This window comes from Ptiloglossa arizonensis, chromosome 4 (assembly GCF_051014685.1).
Source record: "Ptiloglossa arizonensis isolate GNS036 chromosome 4, iyPtiAriz1_principal, whole genome shotgun sequence".
NCBI lineage: Eukaryota > Metazoa > Arthropoda > Insecta > Hymenoptera > Colletidae > Ptiloglossa > Ptiloglossa arizonensis.
In genome coordinates this window covers 12,169,271-12,189,997 of record NC_135051.1, presented here as the reverse complement: position 1 = coordinate 12,189,997, position 20,727 = coordinate 12,169,271, and the positions used below count along the sequence as shown (strand labels likewise).

Below are 20,727 nucleotides of genomic sequence, written 5' to 3'. Positions count from 1 at the left end.
TTCTTAATCCGGGTGACATTTTTTCAGCTCCCCTACTATGTAAATTTATACATATATACGTCTCCCTATTATCTCCATACATATGTCTCATATAAGTAAATTTTGTATTTTAACTTTATATTTTCATCTTCGGGTTTGATTAAATTTTTAGCAAAATCGGATAATGGATAATAATGATTACCTTTTACAGTGTTTCGGTACTTCTGACACCGTAGTTGCTCGAGAAGTTAGCCAGAATCCTAAAAACTAAAACAGTACAGAGTAAAAGGAAATCGCATCACTTGTGACTTGACTATTGCATCCTTATGCAGGTACATTGTCACTATTGGCTAAGTTAGGTACGCGTAGAAGTCCAACACGTGACGAGGAACACGAACGAAACGAAACACGATAATGTGAGATGCAGAACGCATCTTACAATGTGTTTGCGAACTCTATCGTTGCATCTCAGTTTGTTGTGTTTTGTTTCGTTCCCGTTTCTCGTCACGCGGTAAACTTCTAAATACATTTACCCGGTTTAGCCAATAGTGACAATGCATCTGTGTAGGGGTGTGTCACGTCACAAATGATGCGAGTGAACGATTCTCGTTTTCCTCGTGCTGTTTCAGTTTGTATTAGAAGTAATGCCAACATCTCGTGCGTTTACGATACATATATTTGTTATTTGGAAAATTTTTTAAAAATATCTCAACAAATTTTAAAGAGATTAAATTTTACATTAGAAAGTTAAATAAACCACATTTTGTTCATTAGAAAATGTGAAATATCCCCCCCCCCCCTGTTAATTCTATAACGATTAGAACTAATTCTTTTTCTTTATGGTTAAGGTTGCACTAACTACACCTATTGATCATTAACAACGATAGTTTCGTACTTCAGTCGATGAGATGTAATATACATAAATCATCGAAGAATATTGCATCTTTCGAAGATAATATTATCTAATGATGTTGCGACTATTATTGTATTTTTGTAGTTATCATCACAAATTGGAGAATTTGTTTTGGAAATTAAATATAAATCTGGGGGTTTAATACGACCGATCCTGAATCTGTTTAGTATTGTACAACAAATTCTGATCATTGTAATTTAAAGTAATATTGGCAATATATGCATCCATCTTTAATAATAGCGTCAAAGTAAAACAAAAGAACTACATAAACAAGACAAAATAATTCATAAATTGGCAAATATTGTAAGATTAGCAAGAATATAAAATATAATGTTATAAAAATCTAGAATATTGTTACTGACATTAAAAAAGTTTTCATAACAAATTTTTGAAGCAGTTATGGCATTAGGAAACAGGATTATGTACAATATATATATATTGGGAGTTATAGGTTATTAAAAGAAATAACTATAGAGTACTGTATTTTACTTTATATTTTATTTATCAGGAAGGTATATCGTTCTTGCTAGAATCTTACACAGCGCAAGACAAAATTCAAATGTAGAAGTGTAGAAGTCCCCTAATTCTTATCTACAGCGTGAAGTGTTTGTTTTTATTTGTATTACCAGAATCTCTTGGGCGCACAGTTCAACCTCCTGTATATTTCTTAGAAGTGATGAATTTTTGTACACAAATAAGTTTAGACGTATTTTATTTTCAACAATATAGATAATTTGAAGTAGAAAAAAAGTTTTATTACAGGCAAATACCTTGCACGACTCAAAACAGCTAAAAATACTATTCACTTATGTTATATTTTAATTTCTTTTTTAATATTTATACTATTTCACCTAAAATAGAGAACGACCAATCTCAGAGAAGTTATATTATTCGAAAGGAACAGTATTGTCTCTTGTTTGTAGGTATGAGATAAATATCGGTATGACTGGGTATGAATGAAAAGTGTTTGGGACAGAGCGAACGGATCTGAGCATACGGATCCGCATCGAGCGGATGTTTATAGTTTACAGTTGGATATTCATTTCGAGAGTGTGTATGGATCATGGGGAACGTGTCTGGAGTTTTTAGGCAAACGTAGCAGTCGAAGGAAGAGCTTTGTTATGTGTAGATGCGTCGTGGTCAGAAAGTTGAGATACGTGGATCGTAGAGTGGGAGTTTCATGTTTAAATACCTTTTACACTATTATTCTCATCAAAGAGTTGTATTGTCGTTAACCTACCTGAACGCCTAACATTCTTCCACACTATTAACAAGGATAATGAAGGTTCTACTGTAAACGAGTTCGTAATGAACCGAAAAATCGTCTGTGGCTGTCTGATATGTGCTTTTTATCCATGTAACTGCAATGATAAAATTGCAAACACATTACGGTCACAAGATGGAATACGTCTGCGTGGCACGAAGTTACGACAACCGGATGTATGGATCACCCGCTGTTTCCGCTTATCTAAAGACACCGATCGTTACTCTGTGTCTTGCGGAGAACACTGAATGCTACTTCTTTGTCTGGCTTCCATGTAACCCGTGTCGGGACATACACACGGATGATATCCCGAGAGGAATGTCTTTTCTACCTGTATTTCTTCAGGGTGTTGCTATTTCACGTACGTAATTGCAGCATCTCCTCGCCTTGTATTGAGAAACGTTGATATCGCGTTTTGTAAATACTGTGACAATTACACAGCACGTTTACCACCACGCTTTTAATTACGGATGTGTTTTCTCTCGAAGAGTGATTTTCCAGTCGTTTCGTTCCATTTATAATACATACATAAACGATTCTTAGTGCTTTCGGAACAGAACGCAGTTGTTGGAAAATAATTACTAAAGCAATCGAAATACTATTTGTTTCTAGATACGTATATGAAATGTTTAAATAATTTTTTTGAAAGATACGGCCCTAAGAAAAGTTCGTATTTTTAAAAAAGTTATTTTTCTTTCCTTTTACACGTACTTATGCATTCTGCGAAGAAAAGAGTTAAACGAGATCAATTAATTAATTAGGCTGCTATGAAATTACAATGGAGACGGATAGTTGATGTATAGATTATTTTCTACGTTTGTAGAATATGTAGATTTTACGACTAAAAATTAATTGAAACAGAGAATACAATTTTTTCGTACAAGGCTGCGTTTTCAAAAAAATTAGTTTTGAACATTTACCGGATACATAGGCTACTGAATGCAATTTAACTACAATGTTTATTCGTAACTCGTTATTTCTATTTATGCTTGTGTCTAGAAACATTGACGATTGTATGATATCGAATTTAACTGGCTCTAGCTACTTAGAAGATGATAAAATCGATGGAAATCTCATAGTACAATAGTGTTGTCAACGTTTATAAACGATGGACGTAGAAATAACGATTAATGGATAAATACGTTAGCCAATTCTTATTGAATCGTGCGCATATCTTGAGGAATATTCAAATCCAATTTTCTCGAAAATCAAGTCGCATAAGAATAAATTTTATTCAAATTTTTCGACTTAGTTTTAAATGTAGCATCGTAATTGGTCGAACCACCTAGAAATATTTTTTAGAGAAAATACAGTTATAGCAGTACTTACCAGAGGAAGAAACAGTATTAAATAGAACATTTAAATAAATGAATTTTTTATTTCTTGCTCTGATTAGTTGTAAAATTGACACTTCTAAATGTTTGTTTCTGTATTTAGTCTTAACGAGCACATCGGTTAGTAATTCAAAATTGCTTTTAATCCAACGTTTCGACCCTGGCTTTGGGATTATTAAACACATTTATTATATATATTTAATTTGATCCTTAGATTAGTGTTGCTAAAACATTATTTGAAACACAATAATATACGGCATGTAACGTTCCAACCGTGTATATAAAACTTTATTCAGAAAGATAAGAGTATACGTATTCCCCTCAAACGACCAAAATTAATGGATCTCTGTGTAAATTAAAATAAGCCGAAAGCTCGATAAGACAATAGCATCTACGAAACCGTAATTAATCCAGGTGCACAGCGGAAGACAACAATATTTAGACGAAAATTATATCTCACGAAGAAACACCCAGAGTTTCACACCTCAAATGGTATAAAACTTGGAAGGTTTTTTCTACCAGTGTTTGCACCGTGTGAACATCGTTCCGTTGAAAACGTCATCTCTTTCCGTGTACTCGCTATTACTTCCGCAGCGGTTTGTAGTTACCGACCTCCCTTTATTTCTAATCAAGAAATACCTGTGGAGCGCAGCGTTCATGTTCTACGAACTTCCTGCGCCTGCAGTAAAAACTTTCAGAAGCGGAAGCACTTAAGTAATGTTAAGTCTACTGAAATTAAAATTATTGGCAGAGTTTATCGTAATATTGTACGTGGCAAGAAAGTTCATTTAAAATTAATGTTGAAGTATGCTGAACCACAGTATCCAAACCCCTAATTAGAAGTCTCGACGGATACAGCGAAACAGAAAGCAAACGTTGTATCATCGATAAAGTATCATTTTAATTGTGATCAAGAATATAGCTTGTACCATAATCGTGAATTAGATGGCAGAAATTTTCTGGAACCAATTTTTTCCAATAAGCAAGTTTGATCCTACTTTGAAGATTCATATCTTTTTTATACGCTTTTACAGTTCAATTATTCTTTTTAAAATTTTACGGTGTTTAGTAATATTTGTCAGAAAAATCGTGGTACAACCGGGAAGAAAATCATTCTATGTGTAAAAATAAATCGAGAAAAAAAGAATAAAGTTTCTTCGTTCGAGATTTCGTTTGCGAGGAAATTGACAACGAAGTTTACAATTTGTCATTTCGATAGTTTTACGAATACTAAATTCAAAAGCTAGTTATACGCGATGATAAGAACAACAGGCAAACAACGACGTTGTTACGAATCATGACATTGTTTACAAATATGAATAAAGTAAATAAGTGCGAAGAAATCTGTTCAACCAAATCTCGTTGTCTCTCAAATATACGCGTACCTATTTACTTAACGGAACGTGATGGTTCTGAAAACGAAGCCTCGAAGGAAAAGATGTTTTTTCTTTCTTTTTAGTTTATTTTTATGCGTATAATCTCCTCGGTTGTACTACGACTTTCAACATACCCTGTATATGCTTATGCATAGCATTTGATATTATAATCCGTTGTAAATATTAAGACATCGATATTTTTCTGTATTGTCGATGACTTAGTATTATAATAAAACTTATTATTAATGTTACTGCAATAATAACATATCTAAAATAGTCCAGAAAAGCGTCGATGGCTTAATATTTACAATGGATATATATTTTATTTAATTTCAATTTAATATGCAAATCAAGCCGTATTCTAACCGATGTTTGTACTAACAATAAGACTTACCGATTCAATGAGACCATGAAGTAACTTGAAATAGTTGGAGGAGAGAAGTGGGAAGAGTAGCGATGCTATATGAGTAAGTATAATTAAATAAACGAAAGTCGTGAGAGATAAATATAAACTGAATTAAAATATGGATGCAAACTCTCAAGTTGTATTCCTGTTGCATATTGGTAAGTGTCGTCTGTCGATTACGACCTGCTGATACCAAATAAAAGACTTCATTTAAACCTAACGATTGCTCATCAGGCTTTGAACGACAATGAACCATCAGGCTTCGGATCATGATGGCCCACCGGGGAAAGTTCGATTTCTCAGTGAGGCACTCTAACTCTAGATAGATAGAGGATGAGGATGGAGACAAAAGACTATAGTCCAATGTAAGGTACGAAAGAAAATTTTGAACCTAGAAAAATACGATGTATATTCTACTCACACATTAATCATTAAGGTCGAACAACTGTAGCAAAATGTAGCAAGCACATACTCATATTTGACATCTCCCACAGTTCGAAGAATTTATTTGAAACAAAATTCCATTGCCAAGAATTATTTATATTTATTTACATTTGTCAGTGTCAATTATAAATTGTCGGTACGAGATTCACGACTGTCCTTAAGACTATCTAATTATTATTTAAAGCTTTGTCAACTATAATTTTCTAAGTCGATCTGCTTTGTAATTTTAATTCAAAGTTCTAGGTAACGTTAGCATTACTTACTCCAAAGACAATGTCTGTAGATTGAACATAATACGTAAGATTATAGAAGGATTTACCAAATTTATGATTACGATTTTTTTTAGCGGTCTCTAGAGTATGTTTGCTTACTTGAACGCTCAAGTATGCATAGCAGAATCGTACTAAAAAATCCTAATTACAGAAAGCTAACTTACTAATCCTAGAACAATAACGATTTTTCTTTTATGTCCGCTTGTGGATTTTGAGAATGAGATCGATGTATAAACACAATGATGAATAACTATTCTAACTAAATACTACTAGTCTATTAGCACATTGTGAATACGTTTTAAAGAAAGTCGAAAATTTAGAATTTAAAAGAGAATAGTACTCCAGCAAACTACAAAGCTCATTTGGCAAACTTTTCCCGTAAAAGACAAGTCGCCTCGTCTCACCTTGGTCAACGAGGTAACTTTAAGTCTACAATTTTTCTTTTTTTTTCTTTTTGAATTATATAAGCTTAAAATCGTCTTAGTTTAAAAATGAAAAATGTGAAGGAAGAAAATGTTTATTTTCTGTCTGGTATTGTAAAATACTTGTTGCATTATTGGTAGAGTGAAGTCAATTTGCAAACTCCAGAACTAAAAAAAAATCTATCAAATATACTATAGAGAAAAATTTCAAATCTTTCACTTTGGAATAAACCAATAATCAAAATCAACACAGAATTCTTCAGGTACAACAAATCGAAATTCTCTCCATTAGTAAAAAACATCATTCGATACAATTATACCAAATTGTAAAGACTATAACTTTAAAATTTATATCCCACGTTACATGTCCTGTAACCTGTAACCATATTTCAAATTAATGGAACATATTTGATATTACTGGTTAAAAATTATTTTATACTAAATGTATAAACATATACAGAATATACAGTATGCACGATATAAAGCCGATTGAAGTTCTTCGGCTGATAAATATGATTGAATTTATTGTCTGTAAGTAAGGTTCCTAACGATGTTTGATAATACACTTGTTGACACGATAATATCTCAATAATGGCCGTCACATAATATTGTATACTCTTTGAGAAGGAAACTTTAGGGTAGTTGCTCTTCGGTGAAGAGGGAAACGTGGTGAATTGGTACTTTCGGGGGAGAACGGAGCATTATGGGGCGTAGGAGAGAGTAATGCGGTAATGTGCAGGTGTAAGAACTTCCGGTTGGTGGTATAAGAACAAGGTCTAAATGTCTATGCTCGATGCCCTGCTGTATACAGATGTACAAATTTGTTTGTTAGATGGAGTTAGGTAACATTTATTCCAGAAAGTTATTTCGACCAAACAACACGACTTTTCATTCGTGTCTTTAGAAATTACTTATTACTACGTTTTAGAAGATAATAGAAATAGAAATTTAAAAGGTTATGAAAAAAATGAATAAGAAATCAAATAGAATAGGATTCAGTTATGACAAATTTTTAAGTTTCTTGATCGGACTAACTGCCAATACGAGGAATGTAATACGCTTGAAATAAATCGGTCGAAAAATATACTATTCTTCGCCTTTTTAAAAATTAAATTTTGATTACAAATGAAGAATTCTGGCACAGTCATATAAATCTTGATATTCGAGGAATTGATATAACAATTAAGAGTAATAAGAAGAGTAGAAAGAAGCAATCGTTAATTTTTAATTATTTTTTTCTTTATTAAAGAACATCGAGATAGAATCTATGTAAATTTTTATGTAAGATGTAATTCGCTGTAAGATTTATTTAGAATATTTTTTGCAAATTTTACGAAAATAAATATATGCATACCAGTAAAACCAAGCAACTATAAGTGGTGATCATCATTATCTATTAACCGATTTTGCTCAAATTCTTACCAGACGTTGAGATGAGAATATGAAACTTAAAATAAACTCAATATAATTTTATTGTTGTCCATTTAACTATTCAGGCTCAATTGTGTTGAAAGACACACGCGCGCACACACATGCATATGTATATATCTACGTATGTATGACACGCACGCGAGGAGATTACGTTCAGACGTAATAGCACTCCAGAGTTATAGCAGGTCTCATTTGTTCAGGGGCTATTTCTTCAGGCACGAATTGGATACGTAAGTACACGCATCCTTTTCACGACCGAGGAAGTAGGCCTCCAAAAAGAATAGAATCCGCAAAGCCCTAGATGCAATCTCCTGACACGCGTGCCATGCATACACATATTGCAAATAATATTTATTTTTTCATAATCGAACTGTGCTCAAAAAAATCCTAAAACTTGTTTATCCGTAAAAAATTGTTTAATATTTGTTGTAATTACAATACATATTCTTTCTTACAGCTTACAAAGCAAAAACAATAATATCTTTTTTAACTGAGAAGTGTAGAAGTACTGCACGTAATAAAACAAAAGTAGAGAAATGAACCTTGCTATAGTGATTAAGATACAAAATATGTCAATAGGATAAAATTAAAATTTATTAGTTTATTTAAAAGAAGACAATAAATGCTTTTAATAACTGAGATATTCACTATTCAAACTACGATTGTTGATTGACTCGACTGGAGCAAATAATAGTTTATCGAACGTTGGTGCATGAGAAAACTGAAATACAAATAAAGATTTCATTGTGACTGCAAAACATGAACAAAACATAATAAATTATTGCCATTGCTTTGGCAATAAAAACAGACTTCAATCGTCTATATGTCAATAAACCTTTCAAACACAAAAAACAACAATTTATAAATAACGTTAAACTCAATTTCAATATTCTTTCCAAATTAGACACGAAAAGCATAGCATTTCTGAAAACAAACCTAACCATTTCTCTAATAACCAATGTCAGCATTTTGTGCCAGACTAAAATTCCAATAAAAGAAAGATAAATCTATTACATTATTGTAAAGTAGCAAAGTAAAAAGCGGAGAATCAGATAGCTTTAAATGTATGTACAACATGAATCGTCATCGTGTCGTTGTTATGCTAGTTAAGGATGAAAAACTATCGAATGCAGAACATCGAGACGAATTCGCAGAAACCCCTTTGAATAAATTCTTAGACATCGTTTTCCAAATGACGTTAATATTTTTATCCAGCCCGTGTTGTACGAAATGGTGCATATCACCTCAGAACTATGACGTTATTGCGTCATTATAACGAAATATTCCAACGTGGCAAGTATGCAAAGCTCGCGTGTTGAAAATTATTCGATGTCAACGTTCTCGAAGAAAAGAAGAAGGCGAGGAATATTTCATGCAATATATTGACCCCAATTGCTCACGGTACCGCGCGATCGAAGTGTATTAACATCGAATTTTTCCACAATTATGCGTTATTTACGAAACCTCGCGGCGTAATAATATCACGAATTTATAGTAATTTCGCCTCCAGAGGTGGAAGGCAAACAGGAATGTTACCCACTTCGGTCTTAAGTTGTTGCACACACGTATAGAAGGGATAGTTTCTCAACCACGTTGTAGTGTTACATGCGGTACCATAATGTTTGTGTCGCGATGATAAACGGCCGCTGGTTCCTTTTCATTATGCGTTAAACGAGGAGCGAGAATATTCTGCTCATCGATTCGGTATCCGAAAGCAAATATTTTCCACGAAATTTGGAATACCATGCTTATCGCGAAGATTTTAATACTATTAAAACAGAAGAAATAATCAATCTGACCGAACACTGTGGATGAAAGGTTAACACTATTCAACATTAAACTCTAATGTTTTGATTTAGTACAGTGTCCACTATACTAGAATCGGTTTGAAAATGAATATCAGTGTACATCTTTTTAAATTCAGGAACGATTTTCTTTTTACATTCATATTGTTCCTTCAACACCAAAATTTCTGGTACAAAAATCCCTTGATAAATATCCGTGTTTTTCCTCTGTAAAACGTATCAAATCATCTCCAACACTTTATGATCTTCGGCTCGGGTAACCGTCAGCTGTGGGTTTAAACATCGACTGATCGAACTTCAAAATGACACCACGTGTATCAGTGAAACGTCAGTAATGTAAACAAAAAGTTTTTGTATTCGACATGCTCTCTCCGTTGAAATATTGTTGAAAAATAAGAGAAATTCTCACGATAGAAATGGGTCCAAATACAGTCATATCAAGATTATTCTTAATTACACGTAATTGAAAATTTGTCAAAAATGATTTATCAATACAAGTAGTCTGAATACGAACTCATTTGATCTTATTTTTATTAGGAGAATCTCACCAATCCATTCATAATACTTTCATGAAGATGTAATGAAAAATGTACAAGTTATTAGTTTACATTAATGTTGTCTAACCGATATAAGTACGCCATCTTTATAAAGTTTGGCGTTATAAATACACGTTGCTAGGTTCTAGGTTAAACACCTCTGCAGGGACTCGACAATTACGTATTATTCCTTAGATGTTCCATGGCCAATCACATATCAATAATATTTTTAAAGGAACTCAAACCGTGACTGCATCTTATGGAATTTTTTAAATATTATAAGACTTTTATATCTCCGTCCCTTTTCAAGCATATTTAACTTGAAATTCTTAATAGATGTTGATACGCATTAACGCTCTTTATATAATACAAATTATAATTCTTGATAAAACATTGATTTCTACCATAATAAGCCTTTTTAAGCAATGTGTACAATCAGTTATGTTCCAAAAACCGAAAACAAACAATACGTTTACACGTTTGGCAACGAGTATAGTTGTAAATCATTTATGGATAGCTAGGAAATGCTACAACAACATTTGCCTGCAATCATATTTATGTCGTGAAATTATTCTATATTGTATCTATTTTCGCGGAATTTATGTTGCCGCATCTCGAACGGATGTGTTTAAAACCAGACTTTAAAGTAATTATACAAGTAGTATCGGTTTCGATTCTGAAAAGTGTCTCGAAGAAATGTTATGCAGAACAACTGATATTAAGAGCAGAAATCGATGAATAAAGCATCTGTGCAGGTTTCAGAGCAGCAGTGGTTGCGACTTTCATAAAACGTACATTGATGTTTCGATATAAGATGATTAAGTGTAAATCGAAACAACAGAAAATGCAACACAGGAGGAGCAAACCGTGATAACAAGTGAAAGCAACCGACTAATTGCTTTGAAATGAAAACAGATGTTCCAACTACAAGCGTGTTCGCGAAGAAAGTACAGAACAATTTGCCCAATGTACTCATTAATCCTGTTATAGAATATTGGACATTTTAACAATTTTCAATGTTCCTAGAAATTAGGGTAAAATATATAACGCAGGACGGAAATACTAAACTTCTTGAAAGCAAAGTTTGTGGTCTTGGTTTTAACCTTGTAGGCTCGTGTACAAACTGTGAACGAAAACTTATAAACTTCTGTACGTTGTACATATATAACCAATGTCCTGGGCTTTGTTGTTCGTCCTGGAACTATTTAAATTGATGCTCAAAGAATTAGATCATGCTAGGATTACGACACATGGTCCAGAGCTCTGAAGAAGCTAAAAGACAAGCAATGTGTGTCAAAGCTGACACAAAGAAATGAACATATGAAACTTGAGTCATATTTTTCTTGAAATCATCACGTTTCTGTTGGCATTATTAATAACTCGAATATCATTACACCGATTGTTATTAAATTTGGCATTAATGTTCGAAGCATCTCTTTAATATCAATGTGACTTACGTTTGTTTTTTGTTGCAATCTTTTTCCGAAATATAACGAAAACATATTGGATAAAAAAAGATTCATTTTCTTTTTAATCTTTTAATTTCTGCAATTTTGATAGTTTGTAACATTTCTCTGATCATACGATAGATAATACATTTGTAAAGAATCAGATTACTCGTATTTGGATTTTTAAACCCTGTTCTGTGTGCTTATAAATAATGTATACATCAAAAATTTCCTTTCAAAGCTTATTACATGTTTCATTTATTGAACAACTTCATTTTATACGGACGTATAATATTGAATAAAAACTTATTGTCTGTTTTATCACTCTCGAGGTTACGTAATCTCTTAAAATTTTGTACTTCCGAAAATTTGATCAACGAATGCCATTCTGTATACTATAATAAAGCTTGCTACTGAAGTTCAGAATGATTAATTTAATCATATTACACAATTCACTAAACAAAAGTAAGAATACCGAAAGTAAATCGAGTAATCTTTGTGTTACACCTACGTGTGATTGTCTATCATTTCTCATAATTTCTCCAATTTTTCAAATTTTATTCTATTCGTTTGGTAAAATGTTTTCATAATTCGAAAATTGAAAAAAAAAGTTAAGAAAATAATCAACTCACTCAAGTTCCAGATTACGAAACTGTTTTACAGTTTAAATTTTTAACAAATTTAGAAATTTTTTTCGTATACTTTTACATAAATCGTGTCAAACATGTCTAAAGTTGATAAGTTTGTAATACTGTGTACAAAATATGTAATTTTTATAAATTTGTATGGAACCATCGAACAATTGTGATGTTTATAAATTTTGTAAAGATTATGAATTTTTAACCAATTTCTTTAACCAATATCTTAACCAAAATCTTCAAATTTGTGAAAATTTTTAAGAATATAAAAATCTATAAAAAATTTTCGTTTTCAATTCCCAATTTGAAGTCATATATACGTATGAATATGCACAATATCAATAAAGCCTATATGTTATACCAATTTTAATTTTTTCTAATCACAATGCATATATTTTAAAAATGCAAAGAGCTTTTTAATCTTATAAATAGAAAAATTTTGAAATATTATATTTTCGGAATACAGAACATTTCATTTACAATTTTTTATGCACAAAAACAAGATAACGTAATTATATTTTAAAATCGAAACAAGCGTGAAATAATATAGTATGTTATTATGAAATAGTATTTTAAAGAACGTTATCTTAAAACTACCCCTGTCTGTGTCACAGTTTTAATTCGAAGTAATAAATTGCAGGTATGTATTCAATTGACGGACGTGTTTGATTACAGCGCTATTTTCGCAAGGCACATATACGCGAAACACTGTCTTAAAAACGTTTGTCAAATAGGAAAACTTTCGAAAGAATACACAACAGCGTACGAGGTATTCACTCATTTCGGAAGCGTACTTCTATCAGCGTTTCGATGGACATAGAATTGCTAGATCCGTAGATTTAGTAGAACGGGTTCTCAATCACATCGGCCGAAACAATAGGAATAGCACTCGGATGATTGCTAGAATGGTGAACGTGGGACATGCAATTGTCTGGAGAATACTCTGTGTTGAACACCTGTATCCGTACAACATGTAAGAGGTGTAAGGAATTACTCGTACTGGTTCTCTTTCGCGAATGATCATCTGCACGTTGTCATTGTACAGTTGTATTGTTAATCAGAATTTTTTATATTTAATATTATTTACCCAAAACGATAAAAATTTAAGAAAATGAACACGTCATTACAATCAAGGTACTGACTGTTGTTAATTTAGTTTTATTATACATACTGATGTTAATTTAGTTTTAACATATGAAAAAAAATGCACGATAAACATTTAATTGGACTATGTTTATTAAGTGGTAGATTAATCGGTAAGTATTCTGACAATTTTGTAAAAAAACTGATTAAATGAATTGTCAAAACGTCTAGCTCGAAATTGTGTGTTATACATATGTGGTTTATTCACGACAGTACACTGTCACATTTTGAAACGAGCAATTTCAAAATAAATCTATCGAACAGAAGACTTGTCTGACCTCTTTGATCTTCAGATTGAAATACATTTTTCCAGTATAATGATAGCTAACGTTGAACTACTGTGCCAGTGTATTGAAGAAGGTTGTCAACGAAACAGAAGAGCACCAAGGATTTTCGAATAGATCGGGAGATCAATAAACAGATATTCAGAAACTAATATTAAAGCACAAGGTCATTTCAGGAATTTTTTTCAGAATAAATTTTTGTGAGAACTTCTGAACCGAACTAGTTCAGTTTTCAACAAAAATCATTGAATGTATGAATATTTGTGACATGGAAACAAGATCAAATAATGTTCACACGAATCTTTTTTATAATTTTTGTCTGTCAAATTCATCGTTAAGTTATGCCTGCATGCTCTGATACACCCTTAGACCAATATGGGACCTGCATATATGAAATTCGATATTGGAACAGTAAGCGGAACCGATATGTACGAGAACCTTTTCTGCACAAAGCAGATAAGATTTTTACTTTCCAACCTAGAAGGAAGAAAAGTATTGTAATCGAGTACAATTTTTCAGAAACTCTTTTCTATAAAGAAATACGTTTTAAGACCCACCGATCATGTTTTCGGTGTGAAAAACTATTCTTGTTTGTTACGAACGTAAATACGTACACATGTCTGTTAACACGAATGCATTGAAAACATTATATTTAAGTTTTATATTCTCATGGTAGGTTAATGCTTTTTCTAATATGCATTCATCGTAAGTAAACATTTTTACAAACGTTTTCAATAAATCTTAAAGATGAATACATTTCGAATGAAAAAGGTACATAAACTTTTTCTCCATTTCCTCTGATAAAGAAAAGATATAATGAAGTCTTGTTCATTGAATATTTAAATCTTATTTTTTTCGTAGCAAAGTATTGCGGTATATCCATCTCTGTTAATTAAATCAGTGTTGATTAAACATTTTCTTTTGGACACAAACATATTCTTTTATGTACCTCGTGTAATAAATCGAATCAGTAATTACTGGAACAATTTCAATAACCGGTTCAAACCTCTCAATGCAATAATTATCGTGTCCATTGTATATAATTTAATAGCTATGCAGGCATTTACGTTTTTAACTTTTTCTAATAATCGTCGCAACGTTTAATGCCTACAAATTCCACGAGTTATTTTCAATACCCAGATTAATTAAATCTTTACAGTGTATAAATTAATGCATTAAAAAGACAAGGGAACGTTTACATGCTTTTTCTCTCTACCGTATAATCAGTCCTCTGCAATTCATTCAGAACTGAACGTTTAAAACAAAGGAGTTCGATAAACATTTATTTCTTTTGCGTTAACTTGACATTTTTCAATTAAATTCTTTACAGTCAAGTTTATACATGCTGAAAATAACAGATTTTGGTTTTGCAAAAGCACTTCGTCGCTTTCTTTCGTGCAATGATAATCAACTTTCCGTTGTATTTTCTTCAATTTATACTATTGTAAGTAATATTCTTACATATTGTAAGCAACTTGCGATATAATACTATACGATTTGTTAAGAAAAAAAACAATACTTTGTGTACTTTAATAGAATCAAAATTACATTGACAAAATGCACTCACTACACAGAGTACATATTGTGTATAGTTAGAAATGTTAATGAAAGATTCAGCCCGGTACACGTCCAATTTATAAACGTGCAGTGACCACGCGTTTTCAAAACAAATGCAAGCATTTCTTTTTTAATCAATATCCATGACCAATACCCTTTTTGCTGTTATTGAAAATATTTATTTATGGAAAGAAACATTTAATTTTCGTTTATCTGATAAATGTAAACATTTGTTGTTAAAGAAAGAAAAATGGAATTAAGTGCATCTTTTTAGCAATTCATGACATCAAAGAGGCAGCTTTGTAACTTCTTATCCTGATTCAAAAGAAAATTCATAAAAGTAATTTTTGAAAATACTTCCGAACAAGTATTCGATTTTTCGAAAAACTTGCAACAGAAATAACACACGAGATTAGATTCTAAGATACGTTCCGTACCTCTGATATAAATATTAATTGTAACTGTGTTATAATTCTTGAAATTGCTGTCAATTAGAATAAATTTGTTGGAATTAATTTGGTCGAGATCGAACACACTGACCAATATATAAAAATGTATCGAAAACCGGAGTTGCGACTGCATCGACCGTACGTTCTCATAGAGACTGAAAATGTTACATCGATAGAGGTACTTATTATACCTATGTGTGTAATGCCACATCTAATTTGTAGTATCCTAAAGTGCAATTCCAGCACCGCACGGCTGCTGCAAATTCGAAAACGAATTTGTCTACCAGGCCCAAGGCGACAGTAGCTGTTAAACATTTGTAGGAAATTTTCAATGAAACTACTGTCTATAGATGACCGAGAGTTTACTTGTTCGGTTTAGAAAAATGAAAATTAAAATTGCCTGAATTTCTTAAAGGGTTCTTATTGCCTTATTTTGTTCTATTTATTTATTTTAAGTTATTATTTTACCATAATATTTATAACACACATATGTTTCAAGATAAACGCGTTTAAAATCATAGGACTTGTGCAAAATATTATGGAAAGGCTGAAATGAAATTAGTTGACAAATATTAAAAAATACGATCGACAAAATGCCTTTTGTTAACTCCATTGTTGACATATAATACGATATAAATTTTGTATTATGATATAGATGCTTTCATAATATAATAAACACTGCGTAAGTTATAAACAGTGTACTAAAGCTTTGCTAGAAAAGGTTCTAAATTTATTGTTACTTTTGATGCAATAAAAGTGACACAAAGGAATGAAATTTCAGTCTAGTAGTGATAAATTCCAGTAATTACGACGTGTTTTGCAGTAAAAGGTTTATCTGCGTGTGAAAGCACTGCAATTTAAAAACGAAGACGATTATTTTGCTAGTTACGAGATGTTTACCGATCAAAATTATCTAAATGTTTCAGTGTATGAAACAATGCGGTTAATACTGTTATAATTGCAACGTTCGCGTCAATTATATCCGACTTACGATTATCTTGTAAGGCAAATATTGTACCAAGGATTTATATTATATATAAAAAGAAAAGCAAGGCATATTAACACTTTCAATTTCCAAAATTAAATGACGACTCAGGCTGAGTTTAAGAAAATTAGAATCAACGTAAAAAGTTGACTATAAATAAATTTGATTAATAACAGTATATTTAACTGCTTTTTGTCAATTTTTAGATTATTTAAATTTCACTCGACCAATTGAGACTTCTGAATACAAAATTCCTCAAATTTCACTTCAACAAGAATAGAAAAATGAAAACATAATTCGTATAAATAATGCGAATAAAAAGTTACATCTCGATACGTAAGTAACCCATTCAATTCTAAATAATCCATGTAAATTTTAATATCCATACTGCACTTTTACTAGCAACAAGTTATTTACTATTGTTAATACAACTAGGACAATCTAGACTCTATTCTTTCTTCTAATTTGAATCACGGAATCGATTGCCTGAACTATAATAAATGTTATGTAGAGTATCGGACACCTAAAGTAACAACAGGAATATTCTTGAATGCTTTTTTTATTTCAATAGCAAAGGCCTGTGACAAAATTTGTGTCACGGACTTTATTTAAAAAGATTGATTCTTAAGATACTCTATATACGTTAAAGGTTACAAATAATAAATCAACCGAAAATTCGATATTTTTAACCTCGGTAAATTATGCATCGGTTTTTTTTCTATGTGAATATTAATACTTTCAAACTCACGTTTCACGTGTCAGATATGTTCTATATTCTCACTTACTAATAATAGAAAATTGATTTCCAGGTTCATTGTAAGATAAATTTATTACGATCAATGGATGTCTAATTAACCTTTACTTTTATTATATTATCCACAACAAATATTCACAATTCGGTATTTCAATACTATTTATTCCTTTCATTCGTAAACTTCGTTTTTCCTTTCTTCTTCCTAAATTTTTTTAACGAAATTTTTCAAGCCAATCTCCTCAATTTTATTTTATTTCGACTAAATTCGAACACGCTTGGCGGCCATATTCGTACAGTGATTACGATTTATTCGTCTTTACACCCCTTTATAAATAGTTTATTCTAACGGTCTTTCTGCACGTTTTTATAAAATAATGTTCTCTCGAGAAAAAGATTACCCTGTGAGAATACATTCCGTCCGAATAACAGAATATCCGAATAGTAGAGGATTCGGTTACGGAAGGTTTGGATAATGGAGATTCTCCTGTACTCGAAACCGTGTATCTGTCCATCGTTTCGCGTCCTGAGGTACGAAGAGGAAGTCCAGTAGCTTTGATTTTGAAGCCGCAGCACGCTACTGCCAATTATTCAACGTACACATTGTCCCATTGTGAATCAGTCGAGAGATGGTGGTCGATTACTGCATCCGAAGTGGAGCCGTTATGTCAATTTGCATAATGCATCGATTAAATAAACAGGTTGCGGTCCAGTCCGATATCGTAGAGCATGGCGACTCAACCGGCGCTGCCCACGAAACAACTATTGACAGCCGAATTCTCCATACCATCCACGTATACCATCAAATCTAGGCCACATTGAAATTAATGTTCGTCTCTTCGTTCTTTTCACTCCGTTCTTTTCGCCAATTCGCGCAAGCTCCATTCCAAACCCATAAATGCTTCACGATTACAAACCATGTCGACAGCGTCTTCGAGAACACGCTTGACACCATGGCAAGTTGTGTTTCTAAAAACATTAACTTCTTCCTCATTTTTTTTCAAAGAAACCGTAAGACTTTTCGATACGGGGTTTTCGTACGTGTATTTATCTATGTTTACACTAAATTTATGATTTTTTATAAATAAGAATATTAAAAATTACAGGAGTTATACTATCTTAGGCGAAGCGTGTTTCGAAACACTAATCCGAACGAATGACGCGATTTCTACCGTTTTTGCTTATGTGAAACGGAAAAACCAAACAACACCTTCGTTAATATGAAAGTAGTATAACGCGAACTATGAAGAAGAAATCTCGAAAATTAAAAACACTTGGGCTTTTGAAGTTTGAATATCAAGTTTTTCGTGTCTTTTTCGCCTTTAGTGTACTGGAGAACGATAGAAAAAACATGAAATTTTGAAGTCTCCAGTTTGTCCCATAAATGAACATTGCTGAAGATTCTCCCGAAATTTGAAGTAAATCGGTCAATTAGAACTCGAGATGTATATCTCCGTCAGTATTGTCAGCCTGTTTAACAAATACGAATTCGAGGAAAACGCGTTTAAAGTTTTATACACTGCTCTCCTTAAACGTCTATAAATTCGTTAATTTTACGAACTTACGGAAATCCTTTCGCACAGATATTGTCGAAATCGAAGACTTTGAGAAATTATGAGAAAAAAAAAATACAATTCTTTTACCGACTTACCAGAAAATCAGAGTGCCGCATATTTGACATAACGACAAACATTGTCCCGTGTTGCATCGTAGCCGACTTTCGAGACGGATTGAAACAAAACCGGGAAACGATTAACGGAGAAATAATTTAGCTCGCTCCGTGTTCGCGGAGCCTTAATTTCAAATTCGATCGTTAACAATTTAAATTTTAAAGAGGGCGTGGGAGGAGGATTTCAACGAGACCTAATTTTCGTAGCAACTTTCGAAATTCGTCTACCAATTAAGTAAAATAACCAGTCATGGATCGGTGGGGGATGGGGATGGGCGTTCGTATTGCTACTGCTTTACGCGAGTCTCCTTAATTGCAAATAGAATTACTCTTACGTCTTAATTGAACGCTTCCAAGGGCGTAGTGGAACGCAAATCAGAAGTTTCAATCACTTACTCGGCTCGTCGACGTTGCCGAGGAAAACTTCCGCCGCGACAAACCGAGCCATCATGCTCATCAGCAAACGCATCCCCTTCATCTTAAGTCTGTGTATGACCGAACGGACTAGTCCTAGCCGGCTCCTTTCCCTCCAGCCAGTTCAAATATCGTCCTCCTTAACTGCAGGATGGCAAGTAGGTCGAGAGAACTGATAAGTTTCAATGAATATAGTTCTCCGATGGCTCGAAACTCCGTGTTCCGATTCAATTCTCCGTCTTCCAAGATTCTGGTTCCTTGGCGTTGAACGCGCGAACTTCACAACACACCCGGTTTTTTTTTTTTTCACAACTTCCCGCCACAATTTCGATCGTTTGTTACGTTGCTCGTCTATGATCGAGCAGATCGGTAGATGTTCCGTTCGCGACACGAAAAATCGACGTCCAATCTCGTGACGGGATAACCTGTCGCTCGGCGTCCGAGTAACAGCAACTAGGAACACACACACTCTGAGCAAGCGTAGACGGAAGACGTCGAAGAAAGTTCATTCACGAAACAACCAGAGAATGCAGCTCGCCGAGGGATTTCGTCCTCTTTTAAACCACCGGTTCATCGTTCACCGGCGCAAATTGCGTACGTTCTTTATAAAGCGTCTTCCCCGTTATTAATGGAGCTACTCGATTGGCTAATCGTATATTCCGTAACCATGGTTGATTAACACTCTCTTCATACGCGACTACACTTCATACGGGTTTCCGTCATCGTTCATCGATAATGACGTAACGACAGTTCTTTTTTTTAGACCAAGTTACACATTGGATGAGAAAATTGAACGGCAGAAATAGATAACCCCGGCAACACTGACGCGGCAAAATGTCCATGTTGTCGTCAGAGTCTTCTCATGATGTACCACGGATGTATCGGAGTCGTCCTACGCATCCCAAATGTGCCGTCACTCGCTGTTGCTCCAATTGCCGGAACGACGACGACGATGTATAACGAAGACTTTCGATCAGGCGGTTAGGTCTGCATCCGCATCTTCGTTACGAGTTTACAATCAAGAGGTTCGAAAGAGGCGGCAACCCTTGGTATACAGCTAGAAGCGAGGATGTGGTCGGTCAGGTGGGGTCGATGTATTTTTATACACCCTTTAAAGTGCTGTTACGAACAGCTACAACTGTCGTTAAGAAGCTATTCAATCGGATTCGATCGAAGGAACCGTTTAATATGTTCAACTTTTGGTCGA

The 20,727-nt window shown here is 33.2% G+C and overlaps 1 protein-coding gene across 1 annotated transcript in view; it reads right to left on the bottom strand.

The window, feature by feature from the left end:
* The window catches only part of LOC143145400 (neural cell adhesion molecule 2), an 88,704-nt gene extending 68,225 nt beyond the window's left edge, over positions 1–20,479 (bottom strand). Inside the window, exon 1 of the mRNA XM_076308742.1 lies at positions 19,503–20,479. Coding sequence (XP_076164857.1) covers positions 19,503–19,584 — 82 coding nt within the window. The 5' untranslated portion in view covers positions 19,585–20,479. The remainder of the gene's footprint in view (positions 1–19,502) is intronic.
* Between the last annotated feature and the right edge of the window lie 248 nt (positions 20,480–20,727).